At 41.4% G+C, this 21,956-nt stretch overlaps 1 protein-coding gene across 1 annotated transcript in view; it reads right to left on the bottom strand.

Moving 5' to 3' along the window:
* Nucleotides 1-21,956, bottom strand: part of LOC101470062 (BCL-6 corepressor) — an 84,827-nt gene that overhangs the window by 25,772 nt on the left and 37,099 nt on the right. The window contains exons 3-6 of the mRNA XM_024798869.2: nucleotides 17,923-21,525; nucleotides 10,606-10,864; nucleotides 5,984-6,424; nucleotides 5,662-5,889 (exon numbers count right to left, since the gene is read on the bottom strand). Coding sequence (XP_024654637.2) covers nucleotides 5,662-5,889; nucleotides 5,984-6,424; nucleotides 10,606-10,864; nucleotides 17,923-21,525 — 4,531 coding nt within the window. The remainder of the gene's footprint in view (nucleotides 1-5,661; nucleotides 5,890-5,983; nucleotides 6,425-10,605; nucleotides 10,865-17,922; nucleotides 21,526-21,956) is intronic.

Genomic DNA, 21,956 nt, shown 5'->3' with positions numbered 1-21,956 from the left:
TTACTTTTGTTGCTCCCAACCCAGACATCTCAGTAATAAGCGGACTGAACATTCTCACGTATTTCATTGTCATGTATTTTGGTTAACTTTGAGTTCACTCTGATTTTTCTCTGTGTGAAAACAACCCAAACCACATGGAAAAGCTACAAGGTTACAAACTCACCAACTGATTCAGACCAAAGTAATCAAACTATAGGTATGAAAACACCCTCAAAGAGTGATCCCAGATAAGGGTAGGGTGTCTGGTTGTCTGGTCTGGTACAACTCCCCTGTGGCTGTGAATGCAGCACTGGTCAATCTCATGGTCCACATTATCATCCTCTATAAACAAGATAAACTCTTTTACTTGGGGCAGCAACTCTCCTGCATCATAGAAGAACTTATCTGCTCTTTTCCTGCAGAGAATTATGGACTCAGACTAGAAATGTTGACACTCATATTAGTTGCTTCATACTCTGCTTCAGACGTTCCAGTATGTGTCAAAAGTATGTTCTGAGGCCTACAGAACCAGACCATCTGCAAAAATCAGATGCTATCCTGAAGTTCCCAAAATGGACACTCTCCACTTCCCAGCTATGCCTGAGATCCTGTCCATGAATAACAGAAATGGCAACAAGGGACATCCTCTATGGAGTTTAACACCCACCAAGACATGCTTGATATTATGTCAAGGCTTGCTTATACTGAGGTATGACCACAGGTAACTGTGACTCATGAAACCTGTAGTTATACAGTTAAGAGGACCTCTTACTTCACCTCAGGGAACCTGGAAAAAAATATTCTCCAAATTTATAAGACACATGCAGACTTGATTGTCAAACTCCCATGATCCCATGGGTACAGAGTAGGGGTGCAACGATATTCGTATCGATATTGAACCGTTCGATACAGTGCTTTCGGTTCGGTACGCATATGTATCGAACAATACAATTTTTTTCAAATTTTTTTTTTTCAAATTTTTTTTTTTTTTTTTTTTTTTTTGTGTCCCGTTTGGATCTATAGCCATCAGAATTGTTGTCTTGAGGCCAAGAAAGATGCCAAGAGGATTTATTTTAAGTGGATCATCATATTGGTCCATTTGATTGACCTTTATTATAATTATGAATTTATTTTATTTTCAGTTGCAAACGGGACAGACATGACTGTGGGATAGGACGGGGAAAGAATGAAAGAAAGAGGGGGAGAGAAAGAAAGAAAACCAAAGGGGAGAAAAAAAAAGAACAATACAAAATTTGTAATTTATTTTATCAACTTTCCTTCTGACGATGCTGTCTGTGTTGAGCGCTCAGTGAATCTGCATTTGACTACTCCGCCTAGGCTCGAGAGTGCAGCCTAGGCGGAGTAGTCGAACGCAGATTCACTGAGCACTCAACACAGACAGGATGGTCAGAAGGAAGAGCGCAGGGCAAGCTAGCGAGACAGAAGTGGACCTCCCCACCCTCATTCAGATCTGGCGTTTGGAATTATTTTGGTTTTCATGTGACGTATGACCCTGAAGGTAAGCGAGTCATGGACTAAAGTAAAACAGTATGTTGGATGTGCCATGCAATGCTCAATTACATGGGTGGGAGCTAGTGTGTTAGCGCAGTTAGCTCGTTAACGTGTTGGCCGTCTAGCCCCTCTGTATAGGGTAGCTCGTTAACGGAGATTTGCCGTGTTGTGGCGTTAAGGTTATTTCAACGAGATTAACCTGAAAGCACTAGTGGGAACACAACGAATATGACTGCACATTTACACCGACATCATCCTAGTGCAAAGACAAAAACAACAAGCATGCATGCTACAAACTTTAGCCGAGTCATTTAGACAGCTGTTAGCACAGGATTCTCCTTATGGAGACCTGATATGTTTAATATGCTGCTGAGAATATAGCCCAGAAGAAGCGGATAGTATAGCTTTTATTTTGGAAAGAGACATTTCTCTGTAATAAACTCTCTTTTCCAAAGATGAGTGATTCCTCAATCAGATACAGGGCTCGCAATATCGCTAGCCCGACGTCCCGGGGCTATCTCTCCCCTGCCTGTCGGGCTATTGTAGGAAGGAAAAATATATGTCAATGCTTTTGCATTCTTTCAGAAATGTAGCTGGGTAATTATGTCATTGGGTGAGCCACTGTCAATATGTGACATATTGAAATCGCTTTTGAATTTGCGCTTGTTTTTTTGCTTTCACTTTGCAATCGTGCGAACTGTGTATAGAGAGCGACAGCACTGATCTGTGAGTGATGATAATTTGTGCACCAATTCCTCTGACATAGTCTTATTAATCGTTAGCTTACTATGCAAACATGACAAGTGAAATCTCCCGCAGCTTAAACATGTGAGAGGTTGATCGCGCAGAGAATCGCTGAGCTTATGTGAGTCCGTGTGTAAAAGCATTTCAGTTCTGCTGAGCCAAATAAGACAGGTCAGGGTGAAGAAGTGACAGCCAAAGAAAAGCTTACCACAAAACGGAGAAGTTATGACAAATCAGACTATAAGGCAAAAAGAAAGTGCAGCTTTATGGTTTCATGGACAAAAGAATTTCTGTGGCTGCAATATGACGAGCTAAAAAACAACACGCACAAGGGTTAGGGTTAAATTTAAAAACTGTACTTTTGTGTTAAAATATATATTTATAATTTTAATAAATGACAAATTAAAAAGGCATGAACATTTTTTTTGTATCGAAAAAATATCGAACCGTGACACCAAAGTATCGAACCGAACCGAACCGTGAATTTTGTGTATCGTTGCACCCCTAGTACAGAGCTTTCCCACTGTTCCAAGGTGGAATTTTTTGGAGAAGGAAAAGAGGGTCCAAGCTTCCGTCTCAGCTTTCTCCAACAGGCTGAACAGTGTGTTACCATGACAATTGAATCACATATGAGGGAACCCTTTTGCAAATGAGAACCACAATCTCTCCCAGCTACCTCATAGGTACTGTTCCAGATGTTCATGTATCCCTGAAAAGGTGTGTCTGAAGACTGCCCAACAATTTCTAGAGCTTTTAGGGGGAAACTTTTGCAACTTTTGCCCAGATATTCAGCAAGTTTTCAGTCTCTGCTTCCTTTGGTAAACTTGACCAACAACAGTGTTGTTGCAGGAAGGAAGGAGCTTTTCAAAGTACCACTTCCACCACATGGCAGTATTCACAATGTGCACCAGCAACTCCCCGACCAAAAATACCAAGCCCTGCTTTCCCTTCCTGAGTTTCTGAATGGTTTACTGGAACCTCTTTAAGGCCAACAAAAAGTCCTTCTGTATAGCCTCTGTTTTTGTCACGGCAGCAGTCTTTCTCGACCCCAGGTATTGGTGGTTTTTCAGGAGTCCCCTGGCCCAACAAAATTTGAAAGTACTCTTTCTACAGCCTGATGGCTTCTATTACCACCAACAACCATTAGTGGTTTCTTAGGTTACCACCAAGATTCACACCAATGACTGTCCTACGGGCTGCTTCTTAAATTGAGTATCATGGCCCAGTCAGATTCCATGTTACCCCATACATGCAGGAGGAGTTCTTATATGGCTTCAGTCTTATATAGAATGAGGCGTTTTTCATAAAAACAATATTACCTTATTTTGAGTGTAATGACAGAAAGACATGTCAATAAAGTTGGGAAGTGCCTGAAAAATCATTGGTGCTATAAAGAAACAATTGGAGGGCATTGCTATTAAGTTAACTGACTACATATCATTAATACGACTGGGTATAAAAAGAGCATCCATGAGAGGCAGATTTCACCAGTCTGTAAAAAATTGCAGTTATTAATAGTTTATCAATATAAAATTGAAAAGAGTTGAAGATCTCTCATATAACATACACAATATCATCAAAAGATTCACTGAATTTGGAGGAATCTCTGTGTGTGAGGAAAAAGGCTTAAAATCAGTAATGAATGCTTCTGATCTCTGGGCTGTCAGGAAGCACTGCATTAAAAACAAAGATAATTCTGTCATGAAAGCCACCTTATAGACTCAGGAACGCATCCAGAAATAGATAAAAAGAGTTTACCATGCCATCCACCATTGCAGGTTAAAGCTCTATCATGCAAAGAAGCTTTATGTGAACATTATACAGAAATGGGCAAAAGCTCATTTAAAATTGAGGCAAAATGGAAAACTGTTCTGTGATCAGACACATTGAAATATTTTTTTTTTTTTTTTTTTAAAACATGGAACACACAGCATCCTCTGGACTAAAAGAAGGGGGACCATCTGGCTTGTTATCAGTGCTCAGTTCAAAAGCCTGCGTCTCTGATGGTATGGTGGCATATTAGGCCATCAGTGCTAAATGCAATAAACAGGTTTAGAGCAACATATGTTCCCATCTAGACAATGTCTTTATCAAAGAAGGCCTTGCCTATATCTTCAAAGTGCTTTAAGTCATTGGTAAAGTTAATCTTCTGGACAACAAAAACTGACATAACTTCAGTATTTACAGATTCATTCATACAGAGAAACAATCAGTGTGAGCAAAATCCTTGCAGTGCATGCTTTGGTAAATATAACTGCTCAGCGCTCCCAGCAAACTCCACGACAGCAGAAAAGTAACCATAAGCAGCCAATGGCTGTTCAAATTAAACACCTAAATTATTTCATAAATCTGGTGTACCACAGGGTGCTCCATTTGGTCCATTCCTATTTTGATGTAAATGGATCACATTTAAATCAATGCTTTTGATTGTATCATCTTGACAAATCAAGTTCCAACAGCATTCAAATGTGCTGCATTTGGGTTTATTTAAATTAATTACGTGTTGGTCTGCAATAATTCCAACTTGTTTCTCCTAAAAAGTAATAGCTTTACAGACCTTGTTATCAGCATCATTAGCATGTAGTAAATTTGCAGATCTTAGGCAAGTGCATGAAATCAGCAGAGACTTTGTAAGTCAGATGCACCAATACCACCACCACCACTAATGGCAGGTTTGGATTTAATTGGATTTATTTGGTTTGAGTTAAAGTGAATTTGACATCCTGAAGAGAACAAGCACAGACTGTGAGTGCCACTCCGAGCAGCCTTCAACAAACAGAGCAAGGAGACAAGGAGGAGGAGGCTGCTAACACATTCCCTATGTATTACTGCGAGTGTGACAGCTCCATCTGGGAGATGTTAGACGGCTATTAGCACGCCACGAGGCCGCACGGGTTCATACACACACAGATTTACACACACGCTCACATACACATACGTCGTTGGTGTAATTCCACTCGTGTGCTCCGGCAATCACAGAGAGAGGAAAAAGAGCTGTGAGGGAGAGACGAGAGGGGGTGGAGGAGGAAATGGAGAGGTGGAGGACTGATGACAGCAGAGAGACGCAGAGAGAGATTTCATCAGCACGAGCAGCAACAGCAGCAGAGCTTTCTGCTCTGAACCCACAGCTCTGCCTTCAGAATAAAAGTTGTTAGAGGTCTGCCGCTGACACATAAATGTGTGCCTCATGCAGCGTGGGTTAGAAGTGTGGTTTAATAAGTGAAACAAGTCCAAATCATCATGAAACTTGACATGGGCTGTCAGCTTATAGACATGTCTCTACTCGTGTCTAAACACATTTTATTCTTTAGTTTCCAGTTTCACAGTACATTAAATTTTTTTATTGTTCTTTAGTCGGATCCTGAATACACGTAGAATCATCTGAGGCAAAGTGTCAAGTTTAAAGAGCAAAATTTGAGGGTTTACCTCTCGTTCCATCCCTTCTCATAAATGTGGGCTCACACCAGCCTTCGCTGATGTCTGACCTCGCCCTGATGGATGGGACATCTGTTCTGAACTTCCTGTTGGCCTCTGCTGATCTCTGACCAGTGGGAAGCCATTGGTTGAACTCCCCGGGTAGGCGGGGCTTGTTGAGCCGAAGGCCATTCAACTCAATGCAGACCTTCAGCTTCTTCACGTCTTCCAGAGATGACTCTGTAATCAAGACCAGTGAGTCAGTAGGAGAAGACTCCAGCATCCCAACAGAAAAAGATAAAATCACAGACATGAAGACTTTCTGAATTCTTACCATTTGTGAATTTGGCTTTCTTGCTCAGATTTTCCGTCCCCTCCTCCACCTCCATCTCCTCCTCTCTGTCCTCCTCCCTCCCTCTCTTCAGCCGGCTGTTTATGATGCTGCTCTGATGGAAAGGCTCAAGGCTGAAGATACGCCGCCGACTTATCTCCATATTCAGATTCGAACCTGTGAGGCCTGGGCTGGACATAAGGGTGGAGGTGTTTCCCTGAAATAGGCCTCTGGATGGGGGGAAAAACCTTTGTTGTTGTTCTGTCTGTGAGCCAAAACAAGTGTTCTCTGTCTTTTTCTCCTGACCAGTTCCTCTTTCATGTTCATTCTTTTTCTCTTTCTCCATAAAGCCATCATTCTTCTCCTTGGGGATGGGAAGGTTGTCGGAGTTGCAACAAAGTGGCAAGACAGGGAGGTGGTTGTGAGGGCAGGGAGAGTGTAAACCTGCATGAAAAACAAAAAAAACAAGCAAAAAATGTACATCTTAGTTTAACACCACTATTCATGTACAGGGCCTGAATCTTAAAATGACTGAGGGAAGACACTAACTACTGAAAACACATTGGCATAATTTGTAATAGTTTGAAGACACTGATTTCAATAAGTGATTTAAAGAAGAAGAAGAATGCACAGAAAAGACAGACAGCTAAGATTTTTGGTGGCGCTCCATAAGCCAAATGAAAATAGTTGCATTCAGTGCCAACAGACCTTGCATTATTAGTTACAACCAAAGACAACGACAGTTAGAGCTATGTATTCAGGTTGGTCAACTGGAGACAACTGATGTCAGTCGGTTAGTATTATTTCCAGTTGTTTCTGGGGTGTTTTTTTGTCATTTTACTTTGGAAAGTTTATGGCCTGCCTCTTACGAAATGTGACTGGGAAATAATTGATCTAAAAAAACCTCAACTGAGACCATGCATTAAAAACTGGAAGTTAGACTTAGGCGATATTACAGTATATGTGTTCTTGTTGCTCTTAACTGAACCAAAACCTACACAGCTGTGTGCCCTCATCATTTAACAGCATATGTTATCCCAACTTCCTTTATTTATGGTCTGCAAGCAGAGGAGTCCTTCATCTTGCAGCTTAATTTCAGGGGTTTATCCAGCTGCTTTCTTATAATTTTATTTGAAACATTTTTAATCTTCCCCTGGACACCACCACCACTGACCCAGATGGCATCCAGGACCTTCTAAAAAACCAGGGAAAAATGATGCCTTAACCTCATCTTCATCTTCAAGTGTCCTGATTTACCTTTTGCTTGTTTTTTGTCCCCATAAGGAAGCTGAGTCCTCACAAAGTGAGCAATACAAACACAGCTGTGTTCTGTTTTTCCGCTGAGAGGATCAAAGACAGGCGCCTTATACTCTCCCTCATCTTTTATGTCTCTCGCTCACTCTTTCCATCTTCATCTTCACATTTTCTCTTCTTCTCCTCATTCCTTTCTTTCTCTCTTCTGTCATCTTTTTTATTCTTCTTTCATCCTGTCTTTAATCATCCCGCCTCCCTATCTTTCTCCCTCCATATATTCCCATGCTCTCTCTTCTCTGAATCATCTGACTTGCCCTGCTTCCCGTTGCTTCCAGGCACATTATGCGCTATGGCAACGGGCCATCAAAGCAATCGTCATGGAAACGTTGTTGTCTGGCTGCGTGCACTAAAGACCGCCGCTTAGCACGCACACAGAGAATAAAACTGCCCTGAGAACAGCAGCGGCAGATTTGAGCAACTCTTGATTTTCCCGAAAACTTTTTAAGTTGCTGATTTGAATTTTGTCAAAAAAATACTTTCAATGTTTCTGAGATCCTTTCATTAGTTTAGGATTTCATTAAAAATCTTTTTTTGCAGCAGAGGTCAGCAATAATCTGACATAAAATCCCCTCCCAAAAAGTTGCCATATGTAAGGCAACACTATAATTCAAATGGAAAATGTTTGCATTCAAGGAAATGATTTTTGCACAGTCACAAAGTCAGATATATTTATAAAGGAGGCTTCTCCTAATCCTAAAATGTAATCCCACATTGCCTATAAAGCCATAAAAGCACAACTGTATCACCTTTCTGACAAAGCCAGCAAAACTGAAAATGCAGTAAGGCAGTAAAAGCACAACACTGTATAGATGTTCACCGGTCTTTTATTTATTTGCTCTGTAGAAGCATGAGCCTGAACTTGTGTGACAGATCGAGAGATACTGGCTGGATATAGTGGGGGTCACCTCAACATGTTGCACTGGTTCTGAAACCAATCTCCTAGAGAGGGAATGGAGAGGGGATTTCCAAGGCTGAGAAGCAGCTACAAAGGGCAGGTTCACCTTTATTCCCTTTGCAGATCAGGGAACAAGCTCTGACTATTCTTTCACTTGTGTGTCAAGCAACAGTTAGGAGTACCTGAACCTTTACACAGTTCTTGGGTTGGGTGCTGGAGAGCGCACAATAGGTGATAACGGTGAAACCTGGAGGGGTTAGATTTGGAGAAACAGCCTGCCTGATCTGAACATGAGTGGTCTTCTGTGCTAACTACAGATGTGCAAAACAAACACAGTGTTCATGCATATGAGTGTTATTCAATACACATGGCACCAAGACACCTTTGGCTGCACATCAATAGTCAATACTGTAATAGAATAATTGGCTTTGCACGGCTGGGCCCCTCGGATGAAGACAGGAGAAGAGCTGACAGCCGATTGCAACCTGGTGATGCTTTGCATCAAGTAACAACGGTGGAGGAGGATGCTGGAGAGGCCTGGTGTGCCCAGTTGTGTAGGAAGGATACATTGTACGTGTCTAGCAGAAGTCGTGGTCCAGAAGATCTTCAAATTCCACCAGAACATCAAAGACCAGCAACACCGAGTCCAAACAGGCCAGGTCTGCCTCTATGTTGCTAGGGTCTGTAGCAAGATGGTAGGTGCTTTCTGTAGCAGAAATCCCCAAACCCAATTAGGGACACCACAAGTTAAAAATGAGTCCTATCAAACTTATCTATCTTGTGGGGCTCTGGAAGAAGCTTACTACTACCAGCATACCAAGTGGAAAGTTGCTCTAGCAGTAGCTGAAGCAAATACATGGTTATGGAAGAAGTGGGGATCAGGTAGAGGACTTGATTGTAAGGGCAGAAGTTACTGGTTGCTGAAGTTTTCAAAGCACTCCTCTCTGGCAGGCCCCTGGGGCTGGATGATATTTGCCCTGAGGTCCTTAAAGCTCTGGCTGATGTGGGTTTTTCCTGGTTGACACGCTTGAGCCTACATTTGATCACATCCCTCAGATGTTCTGTCCGAGTATGCTTAGGGAGAATGGGGTATCTGGCTCACTTTAATGGCTTATAAGTTCCCTGTTCAGACTGTCAGACTCGTTGCTGGTGGATAAGGAGAACACTCCATACTTATAACACAACCACAGTTTTGCAGAGCCTTTGCAGAGCCTACCACGTTCCCTTTGTAACTGTCTGACACTTTTATCAGCATTCATACTTTTCTTCCCCTCACCCCTATCCATTTGGGGTAGATGGCTGGTTCTGCTGGCGGTGTTTTCCTATTGAAAAGGAGTTTTTCCTTCCCACCGTTGCCAATTATTAAAGATTTTTGTAGGTTTTGCATTTTGTTTTCGTTACATATATGAGTCTTTATATTGAGACAATGAGTGTACTCTTACCGATAAATAAACTGTAAAAAACAACAACAAAAAAACCCCTGCTAAAATGTTGAAAATGCTCAGGAGGAATCTACGGCACTGGTCAGGTCAACCACAATAGTCAGAGCCTGCACCAGCGCAGTGTGTAGTTACAAAGACACACTTTAGGATATGTTGTAGGGTTTCAGAGGGGCGTGTGGTTACAACGTATCTACAGTGTAGCTTTAACACAGAACTAAAAATTGTAATTTTACACTGCAAACAAAATAAACTGCTATATACCCAAGAATGACTCAATCTGAAACAAAAAAACAAACAAAAAACTGACAGCAGGTTAAACATAAGAATCCAGCCATGAGTAACACAACTGAACCTTAAAATGTCTCAGATTTCAGCCTGTGGAGCTGTGACTGCAAGAAATGCAAGTTAAAAATGACTTAAAGTGAATCATCACAGTCAGACTTGTTTGGTTAGTTTGAAAAACTCATTGAAACAAGCCAAAACCGACCACCTAAAAAACACCTACTGAATGATCCTGAAATAGCGTTTTGGGACTTTTTTTGTTTTTAGCAGCGTGAACCGAGCGTGAAACAAAACAAATCGGGACTCTGCGCTTAAAACTTTTACTTTTAAAAATGTGGAAGAGAAACCGCTGATGGTTTGCGTGTGTGACTGAACGGGCACGCTTGGCTTTCTAGAGAAAATGAGGGCAGCGGTTCGCTCAGTTTAAAAGGAGAGAAGTGCACCCAGAGTTCAAATGTGTGCGTGTATGTGAGATACACACACACAAACAGACACACACACACAGATGGAGAGAGAGCACAAAAAGGAGAGAAAGAGACAAAGAAATTGAGCGACTTCAAGCGAGTGAGATCAACTGGAAAAAAGAAAGGCGTGTGTTTTTATGTCTTTGTGGGTCTGTGATGTGTGCATGTGTCTGTGTGCGTGTGCATGTGTGTGCGTCATCCTGCAGAACTCTCAGGAAATCCTCTTACCTCTTGGAGCCTCAGCAGCGGCTGCAGTGGGAGTTCTTCCTCCTCCCCCTCCTCGCCTCCCTTCACTCTGCTGGCAGCGTTCCCAACCCGCCTCATCTGTCTTCTTCTCCCCCTCCTCCTCCTCTTTTTCTTCTTCTTCTCCCTGCTGGCCTTCTGCCAGCTCCTTCTCCACTTCTTCTTCATCTCCTTCTCCTCCTCCTCGTCCTCTGTCTCCATCTTTCTCTTTCAGCTCCAGCTCGGAGAAGCGAAGCATGGCACGCTGAGAAAAACAGAAAAGCACATATGAGAGTTTGCGTCGGTCGAGCCTGAAACACGACTAAGTGTCAACATGTTGCTTTAGCCTGGAGGCGTTTGGACCCTCTTGACCTTCATTACACATCTTAAATTTATTATTTCCCCAGAAACCAACCAGCACTCCTAAAGCTGGATGGATCAGTACATTAATTAGTCCACTTATTCTGATTGATTTAGCCAACAGACAGCAGCTTATTCAATGAAACAAACAAACACACAAAAAAACAAAAAACAAGTGAGCTCAATAAAAAATGAAGGATAGAGGACTAGTTAAAAAAATTGAGATTGATCAAGCAGCAAAGTCTGGAGATAAAAATGTTAAATGTCCACATTTATGAAATAAACTTGTTTACAGCTTGATACAACGACTGTGTTGGTCTCTGTAGCTAATGTTCTCCTTTCCAAAGACTGTACTCAAAGTTTGCATTCTTAGGGACGTGGCCTCTTTGACTGATAGGTGGGTGGCGACACAGGTGGCTCTGGCTGCTCAGCTATCTGGAGTCCTTGAATTGGACCTCTGGACTATCTAACCAATGATGGGCCGCTGTGTGGTTAACTGTACTAACAGAGAAGAACACTGAGCTCCAGTTTTTGATTTTACTTCACACTAATTTGAAGGTATCTGTGTTTGTGTGTTTGTGTGATGCTTCCATACGGACTGTAGATGCAGCTTGCAAAACAAACCACCTGATATGAGGAGAAAAATTACAACTTGACCTTCTCGTCCAAAGATGGTCATTTCTGGCTTCAGAAAACCAACAGGACAACAAAGTAAACATATAGTAGGGTTGATGCTTTAAAAATTAGAGTCATAAAGAATCTTTTACATGGAGTTTATGCAGTACATACTGAGTTGATACCTGAGTTTTTAGAACCCTGGGCTTTTAATGTAAAGCATCATCCACACACGGTGAAGCAACATGGCAACCAGAGATGTAAGAAAGTCCATGACATTTACTGACTTTTCGTGATAATGGAGGACACATTTGCTGGCGTTGGATTGGTCTAGAGTTAAACTGTTCATTAAGTTACACAATTAAAGCGACTACCAATAAGTGCTAAGGATACCGCCAATATATGACTGGGTAGTAAATACTAGAGGGTTACCTAGGCAACCAGATTGAAACCCTGTGTGGACGGGGGTTTAGGCCCATCAAAACTGGAGTCATGCAGCGTTACTGTTTTGTTTCCATGTGAATATACGAAACCAAACAACCAGTACAGCACAGGTTTGATCTGTTTTCCTTGTTTTCAGTAATACATATTATTAAATGTAAACATTTCAGGAGTTTCAAATGAGGTAACTAAGGATGAAAGTGATCCCTATGAACCCAAAGCTGTGGTACTTTCAATATTGACCAGCTAACAAGCACTCGGTGCTGCTCCCAGGCAGACTTCCATGAGCTAGCCAATCAGAAGAAAGTGAACTTTTAATGAGGGCTTTAAGACACAGGACCCTAATACGGAGTGTGAACTGAGGAGATATATAAAGGGCTAGTATATAATACATGCGGATTATTCTGTACTGTCATTCAGAGTCCATCTTGGCATAGAAATATACGCAAGTAATTTTCAGGTAACATAATGAGCCCGCTAGAGGTTAGAGGTTTGTTTATTTGACAAATCTTAATCTTTTTAGATTTTGGGTCACCTTCCAGCTCTCAGGAAGAAGAGCTTCTGCTTTTGAACTGGATCCTGTTCACATTTGGTATTTGACCTCTTTCAGTCAATATTTGTAGGATTGGTCCCTAAAAAAGAATCAGCATTTGGTCGCCATCACCTTCCCTTCTTGACCTCTAACTCCGGACTTTCAGTGATCCTCACAGGCGGCGGCAGCTGTCAGCCAGAGGTACTCACCTCTGTTTCTCTGTGGCAGCTGGAGCCTCGAGAAGCTTCATGATTTCACTGCCTCAGAACACAAACACACCACAAATCCTAAACACTCAGAAGTCGCTCTGTGACCCCCTGACTCTGCTGCTTTGAAAGATAAAAAATACTCCCTGCTGGCATTGCAACAGACAAACGCAGAGAAATATGTGAAGCTGCTCCAAACAAACAGTGAACAGGTGCTGCTGGGATGAAGTCCAGAAAACAGCATCATATTTTGGAGAATCTTTCTTTCCTTCAAACGATCAACCAAAGGCAGCAAATTTAATGCATTTCTGTAAAATAACTGCATATGCTGTTAGTGACCAATCATTTATGACCAATTAAAGTACACTCATACTTTGATTCCTTTCAGGAAGCTTCAAACACAACAAAGTCCCTCAGTTCTTCTCCTCACAATCTGTCAGATTGTTTTTTTCAGTTCAACTGGGATCACAGTTTGCTTGAAACTTTTAGCATTTACACCTCAACTCCTTTCAGCATGTTCATCTCTTTTCATTTTTTTTTTTAACTTTATCTAACCTCTTTCACCTCTAACGCTTTCAAACTCAGCGCAATGATTTTGAATTTAGGGTTTTTAAAATCAGTTCATTCATTCATTTGAACTATGGATTAACAGTTCTGTTTAATAAAATCATAGTTCAGTGTTGGTATTTATGTATATGTCTGTCTCCACTTGGGCTTGTTTAACGTCACCTGTACGTAACTTAATGGTCAACAAAATTTTTATCCCTGCGTATTGTGTGACAGAATTTTATTTGAGTCACCGCAAAATACAGAATAAGGATTTTGAAAAAACACTGAAATCCTGGCAAAAATACCTACTTGGCTTGATTCGATGCAGCTTGACTCAGTTTTTGTCTTTTTCTATTTCAATGCAGTCACACAAGTACTGTTCTCTTAGCAACCACCAAACCCAGACTCATCCATTAGATTTCTAGACCATTTGATTTGTCACGCCAGAGAACACTTTTCCACTGCTCTAGAGTCCAGTGGGAGTGTGGTTTACACCACTGCATCCACTTGGAAACCCATTCCATGAAGGTCTCTGCCACTGTTCTTGAGCGAATCTGAAGGTCACATGAAGTTTGGAGGTCTGTAGCGACTGACTCTTCAGAAAGTTGGCAAGCTCTGCACTCTATGTGCTTCAGCATCTGCTGAGCCTGCTGCGTGAGTACTTAACTCCAAATGTTATTTTCTTTACATGATCAGATTTTCTTATTTACTGATTATTACATAAACCTCCGTAATGTAAAGTTTTTATTGCCTTTAAAGAGTTATTAATGGCATTAATAGTTGTTTTTTTTCTGTGCTTAACAGCAATTTGTCATTTGAGATTCTTTTAAAGACAGAGTTTCATGGCCATTTTAATAATAAAAAAAGACCTCGGCTTATTTTATTACTTAAATTCTAACCATTGGCAAGCGTTCTTGCAGTGCTCATCTCAAAAATCGCTTTATACTCCTTAAGTATTTTACCATCACCCGCCTCTCCCCATTCACTGTTACCGATGTCTTTTCAGATGCTCTTGTTTAGGATATTCTGTAGCCACCAGCACGTGATATTTTCTTTCAGAATTTAAATATTTGCCACTCCTGTTCTGCTCTGTTACCTGAACTAAGATACCAGAGACAAATCAAGAAACCTCCAATCATGTCTGAAAGACATTTTGTTATGATCCTAAAGAAGAAGATGCATGTTTACAGCTTACATCCCAAGATGCACCACACTCATTTCTGAACGCTTCATCTTTGGTTTTACAGGCTTGTTATGCCCTTACTAACCATTGGTGCCTGCTCCCCTGATCCGCTGCCTGACATCCTGGTATTAGTCACTCACCTCACTCTGCCCTGACCGCAAACCCATTTTAAAAATTAATGGCCCGTGAAACGATCTACAAATCCATCCAACGCTGCTGCCCAGAGCTGAGAGCACCCAGGGGCGTAGGAGCAAAAATGTGAGTTAATTTGAGCCGGCACCCTCCTTCAGGAGCCACGATTGACTGAGCAAACAGCTTTGTACAGGGAATAAACAGATGGACAGGAAACACATGAAAACATGGAGCCCAACATGAAGAATCAGTGCAACAATAAACCTGCATGTGCAACAGTAATGGCTAAATGTAATATTACGTAATTAGTTTATCTGGTGCCTGGGCTTCAAGTGTCACCTGAAAAAAAAAGTTAAAAAAAAAAAATAGTTAATAGAATTTTACTGAAAACACAAGACCCTGAAGTTGTTGTTTATCCTTGTGGAGCTGTTGGTTTAATGCTAAACTCAACACTGTAATTGATGAAGAATGGAACAAAAAGAGACACAAAATGAATAAAAATAAGTTAAAAATGACCATAAAGAAATAAAAAAAGACCAGAAAATGGCACAAAATGAAATAAACAGAAAATGATCAGAAAGCGATGCAAAATGATCACAAAGAGATAAAAAAACAAGAAATTGAAAGGCAAAATGACTGTAAATAGATATAAAATGACAACAAAGATGAAGAGAGTTAAAACACAGAGATAAAAAAGGACCACAAAAAGGCAAAAAATGACCATAAAACAAAGAGACATCAAATGATGACAAATTTAGGCAAATTGACCACAAAAAATTTATGCAAAAGAAAGGCAGAATTACCATAAGGACATATAAAATGACAACAAAGATGAAAAAGTACTACAAAGATACAGAAAATGAACAGAAATAGATAAAAAGGACCACAAAAAGAAAATGACCATAAGACGGTATAACGACCATAATAGAAAGAGTTAGAAAGTAGCCACAAAGAAAAGATGGAAAAATGACTGTAACAAAAAAGACATTCAAGAGATCCAGAAAGATGAAAAAGATAGAAGACGGAAAATGTCCATAAAAAGATACAAATGTCTAGAAAGAGATCTAAAACAACAACGAATAGACTTAACAGAAGTGTGGTGCTTTTTGGGCTCAACCTTTCGTCTCACTATCTATTTGCCTGAATGTGGATATATATCTGAAAACTAATATATTAATTATAGAAATATTAATCACGTTATTTTAGACAGCTAATATTTTATTTTGCGTCCCAAATAATTCAATAGCGTTACATCAGCTGTAATGTAAAGTATAGGCTTTCTAAAGCTGCCTGTCTGGAAATGTACTTCATTATTCATTTAGCAGCTTCCATCAGTAAATAAAAAACAAAACAAAAACAAAAACTTTAAAGAAGTGAAAGCTAATCTGGGACTGCAGGATGAAGATGAGGACTTCTTAGGAAAAAAACCCAAAACAAAACAATGAATTCATCCTCTTCCATCTACTGAGAGGAGGATGAAGAGGAGGAGGTGAAGGAGGAACAAAGAAAGCAAAAATGATGTTCAGAGAGAAAGATGAAGAGAAAAAATAGAAAAAGCCAAGATAAACATATAAAAATAGAGACAGAAAGGAAGAAAAAACGCAAAAGAGACTTCTTCCTTCCTTCCTTCCTTCCACTGTTTCCTTCACAGTTTGGGGAAAAACCATCAGGTTAACAGTCGCCTGGAGCCACAGAGCCGCTGAGTTATCCTAACTTGACCTCAGCTCGACCCCAAATATCAGCAGGCAGAAAAGCCAAAGAGAGCAGGAGAAGGCAGCCACTCTCCTCCTAAATACCTCCTCATATCCGACCACTCTTCACTGCAGATTCAAACAAACCTCCTCTCCCGATTTACGGTTAAAATCCCATATTATGTCTGCTAAGTCTGTTGTTGACATTCTAGGTTGTTTTTCTTTGTATGGTTGGATTAGATCTGAACACTCTATGATCAGGGTTAACAATAAAAAAACAGAAGCATTAACAGTAGACTCTGGCCCTGTGAGCGCAGCTGAAAGTGCTGATTTCTTTAAATGCAGACCAAAAATCCACCAGCTGGGGCTAACTTTAAGGTTGTGGCTTATAATTGCTTTTTAAAGCAACATTTTACTGTTTCTGTTTTACTTACCTCCTCTTTAACTGCCACATCACTGAATTAATTCAAATTCAAAATATTTTTCACTCATTAGCCACCTCATGTAAGCCCATATTTACATTCAGTTTTTGTACATTGGGTCCTGTATAAACAAGGTTTAAGTGACTTGACTGTGCATGAAAGCAAAAGAAACAACCAACAATGAAAATGAACTTTAGAATCAGTCGGAGGGTTTTAGTTGTTCAGACATCTGCAAACGGTGATTCTATCCGAATGTTCATGTCCTTAACTGTCCACCACTTCCACAATAATTTAAAACTGCTGACGCTATGCTGTGGTTGTTTTGTTTTTGTTTTTTTCTTATTGAACAATCAGTTGATAAATCAAAACCGTAATTTAAAGACCAGCGCTCTGCAGCATATGCTGAGATTCACTCCTCCTACATAGAAGCCATAACAATCACAGCATTCTCTTTTTACTCCTCCTGCAACTTCCAAAGATAATTTGTAGGTGGGAAGCTAGTGAGGGACCGCATCCTCAGAGAAAACCAATTCCTGCTTCCTCCTACAAATATCTCCTTGGCTGCGCATCAGCAGGCAAAACTGACACATATGTTCATGTTTAATTTCTTAATAAAACCGAGAAACACCACAACAGTTGAGTTAAAAGCTGCATTCCAACCATATTTTAGCCAAAATGGCAAAGGAACTTAGCCACATATGAATGTTCATAAAAACCTATGATAAAGCTTTTTGATGCATGCTCAATCATCCAGCTAAGGAAATCTCAATTTTTTAGGCTATCATAATGTTATAACTGCACAAGAAATTATTGAAATGACCTTCTTTCAGGCACAATTTATTATTTGGTAAATATTCTCAGTCTCCTGTGCATTTCCCTGCTCCAGGACTTTATTAGATAATGTCATTTTTAAAAAAGTAACCCTGGTTTAAAATACTTTTTCCATGTTTACAAGAAGCTTCACACTGTGGAATTGGACCACAGTGAATGGGGAGTCTGTTTCCTTTCAGTGAGTGTGACTTAAATTACCTTAATGAACAGTAAGCTGAAAAATCAATATCAGAAAACAAACCCAAAGAGGCAGCAGTGGTGTAATCATAGCACACCAGACCACCAGAGAAAATCTGATTTGCTCTCTCTGTCTCACCATACCATCATTGAATAACGAAGGGATGAGGACATGATGCCTTACCTGAAGTGCTCTCTGTTCTCTGCTCAGCTTGCTCGAGTCAGCGTAAAGCTCTGTGGTCACACATTTGAATCGGTCTCCCACGTAGCCAGATGAATTGGCAATGCGTTTGGTGAGGCCAGAGACACGGGATTTGCTGTGACCATCCTCTTCATCTGCCAGGGGATCCACGCAGTCTTGCATGTTGAATTCCTTCTCATTTCCACAGCTAATAGTAGAGGAAAGGTCTTTGTTAACTAACAGCTCCAGCATCGGATCCACTGGCATCGTGTTCAGACCATCACTGGTTGGTGAAAGGTGTTGACAGGTTGGGCCCTGGATAAAACTATTTCCATATGTGGGAACCCTGAGGGTGCTGCTTGCACCGGCTGTTTGGTAATTTCCAGAAGGCTGGCTCTTAGAGAGGGATCTTCCATAACTCTGACTACTAAACTTTCCAAATGCAGGAGCTCTGGCATTAGCATTTGATTGTACTGCATTGCAGTTCTCACCATGAGGGCTGTTGCTCCTGTAGCTTGTAGGCATAGAGTTAACATTTTCACGAGTTGGGCTGCTGAAAAGTTTCGGTTCAAAAGTTGGTGCCCTCACAGTCAGATTTCTGCAGCATGGCCCAACAAAATTTCTAAAATTTGGACTGTTTGCATTTCCGTTACATGATGAGGGGCCTCTTGGGTTGCTGTTGGCATATAGTTGGGCTCCTCCAGGTGATGGCCTGGAATTAAAACTTCTGGATGCTGGAACCTGAGGACTGAAGTCTCTACTACTCTGTCCCATACTGCTGTAAACGGGACTTTCTGATTGAGTGCTGCCATGGTGAGCTGAGCTCTTTGGGCTCATTGTACAGACTACTCCCATGCTGTTGTTGGAACTAGTACAATCACTAGAACTATTTTCTCTGCTTCCAGGAACCAAAGAGCTTACGTTTCTGGAAGGGCTTTGCTGAGGTTGAATATTTTTACTGCTTGAAACTTCTGATCTAACCTCACTTGTAACACTTTTCCCACCACCAGTAGCATTCAACGTTTGATTCCCAGAACCAGCAGAGGCTCCAGTTTTACATTTTCTAGAAAACTGCTGTGGAGACGTTCGGGCACATCGCATTGTCTCCTCCTCTGGGATATCTGGGAATGGACTAATTGCTTCTTCCTCCTCCTCCTCTGGGATTTCCACTGTGCTATCCTGACCAGTAGGAGGAGGTGAGGAAGAGGTGTGATGAGAAGTGTGGGATAGTGAACCTAGTCTCTGCTCTGCACCTTGAGTTGAAAGGATGCCTTTTGGAGGCCCTGGCTCTGTTTCTCTGATTTGTACATGTTTGGAGAAATCTTCGGTTCTGGTAGATGTGGAGCCACAATTACTGGTGGAAAAATCATCTTCTGCCTCATCATGCACCAGGTCAATGCAAACTATATCATCTCTTACGGCAGACAGGCCTTTACCTGAGGCCTTGGACTTGTCTTTCTCATTATCACGTGTGCGAGAGCTGTCAACATCTGGCTTTTCTAAAGTCCAGAGTTTATCCTGGCTCTTGGACCTGATCTCAAGCTGTTCTTTGCTTGTAAGACTTGAATAATTTGAAACTGGAGTTGAGGTAATCTCTTGGGAATTTGGATATGAATGAACTCCATATGGGAGGCCGTGTCTTGGTGGAATGTTAGATGAGTAAAAGCTGCTGCTACCGAGTAATAGTGGATGCGGGTACACATGTCCTTTACTTGCTATTGACAGTCGCTGCATGGATATATTTTCTGCAACTGAGTACGGGACATAGCGATTAGTATAACCTAAGCCAGGAGGAAGATAGGAATCACTATACATCTGGCTGGAGCCATTTCCATTTTCTAAACGAAATGGCTGCTGATGCTTAGTCTGGCTCTCTTTAACCTCTGGCTTAGCAGAAGTTAAGATTTGTTTTCCAGAGTGAGTTTCCCCTTTGCTGTTTGGAGGGACTTTGTCAGAGTCAGTAGGTGGGACTTGTGGCCACCCAACTTTGGCATTTAAAGAAGGAGATGCTGCAGAAGGTTGCCCTCCTGAGACAGTACTGGAAATACTGGCTAACTCAACTCTCTTAGAGCCAGGTGAGCCAGAAGGGTGCTGTTGGTGAACAGTATTGTCCACACTTCGGTTTTTCATAGACTGAGAGCCTCTGCTGTGGTCAGAGATGACAGCAGAGGAAGGACCTGGAGTAGCCCAGCTGGGGCCTGCAGTGCTGATCATTTCGGGATGATCTGAAGTCTTAGCTGATGTGCTAACAGGTCGGGTTAAACTCTCTTTGATCTGTTGGTCTTGACTAGTTAACAGCTTGTAATGAGATGGTGGCACATACCCCAACTTGGACAGAGTCTCTAATCTGGTTGGGAATCCACTTGGAAAACCTTCCATCTCTTTAGCAGACAAATCCAAAGGTTTTTCTCTGGGGTTTTTGGCAGCCTTATGAGGTCCTACTCTGTCAAGTGATGTCTTTGCAGGTGATATACACTTTTCTTTATTACTGCAGTCAGAGGTGACATCTTTGGTTTTACTGCTGCCTGAGTGTATAGGGGAGGAGCGCTCAGAGCTCATGTAAAAAGGGTGACACACTGAAATTGAGGTTGAGGATAAGGAAGTGCTTCTGCTAAGGGACTTTTGGAGTTCTGCAGAACTGTTGCTGAGATGGTGGGGTGTTGGAAGTGAGGAAGAAGGAAGGGTAACTGGGGATGACTCTAAGGCATCAGTACCAGCTGAGCTGGAAACATGGGTGCTACTGTTTCCACCAGTAGTTTTGCTGAGAGTATTTTTGGTAGAAGTGGTCTGAGTGGACTTTCCACCACTGCTGCTGCTACTCTCATGTTGTCGCTCTGTATGGTGAACAGCGTGAGCTTGGGTATCCTGATGATTCTGAGGACTGGTGCTGAAGGCAGAGGGTTCTTGATGTACCTGAGAACCAATGCCCTGCAATGTCTTGTCCTGGCAGTGGGGTAATGGTGAAAGTACTGTAGAAGCTGGGGTGGCTGTAGAAATCCTTATTGGAGGGCCTAGTGGAGAAGAGATATGGGCCGGTAAATAAGGAGGCAGGTAGAAAAGTCTCTCCTCTCCAGGCGTGCTGTTCCCAAGCCTGGAGGCACACAACGATTGATATGCCAGCTGTTGGTGGATGAAGGGTGGCTGCTGAGACAGGAATGAGGCCTTGTATGCCATGTCCAGGAAGGGGTACATTGTAGCATCGGTATAGGGGCTGATCCAAGGTAGTCTAAGAAAGCTACTGGTACCATTCAAACCCAGCTCTGGCTGTTTGTCACTGGATCCTACTCTGCGGTCCAAGCCCAAGCCATCACCAGCTGCAGCAGGAACAAGTAAAGGTTTCTGCAGTCCTGGTGCTGGGCTTTTATACAGTCCAACATATCCATTTGCAGATTTCTGGCCTTCAAGCAGGGATACATCTGGTTTATACAGGAGATCATAGCCAAGTGGCAGTGAGGTACCAGGCTCCTGGGGTTTTTCAGAAGACAGAGGATGGATGCCAGGATAAAAAATTCCTCCATGGGGGCGAAGGTTTTCCCCCACCAGAGCATTGCGGTCAATACTAAGGGCAGCTAACGGGTTCATCCTGTGAGCTGCACTGGCATCCACCTGTAACAGAGAGTAAGAGAAAATAATGAATAACTGTATTCTTTTGTAAAATCCTCAAGAACTGTTTTCTACAATAATCATTAATTCTGACTAACAGAAAGTCAGAAAAACTTTCATGCACAAAAAAGGCAACAACCTTTCTGATTCTCAGATTGATACAGAAAATGCTAAGAATAATAGCAAATCTTTATATTTGAGTCAAGAAACAGTTTTTGAAATTTTATCTTATAATATTTTGCGATCCATTTCTTCATACGACATTTTGCAATGTGATGCAGCACACTGTGAAGCATTAAGTTGATACAATATTTTGTGATGAAATTTTGTGATCCAACTTTTCATGATATGACATTTTTCAATATGAGATTCCGCAGTGCATTTAATGGTTATATTTTATGATATGACATTTTGTGATATGAAATTACATATAT

This window comes from Maylandia zebra, linkage group LG23 (assembly GCF_041146795.1).
Source record: "Maylandia zebra isolate NMK-2024a linkage group LG23, Mzebra_GT3a, whole genome shotgun sequence".
Lineage (NCBI taxonomy): Eukaryota > Metazoa > Chordata > Actinopteri > Cichliformes > Cichlidae > Maylandia > Maylandia zebra.
Note: the sequence above shows the minus strand (reverse complement) of the source record. Positions and strands in the feature narration are given on the sequence as shown.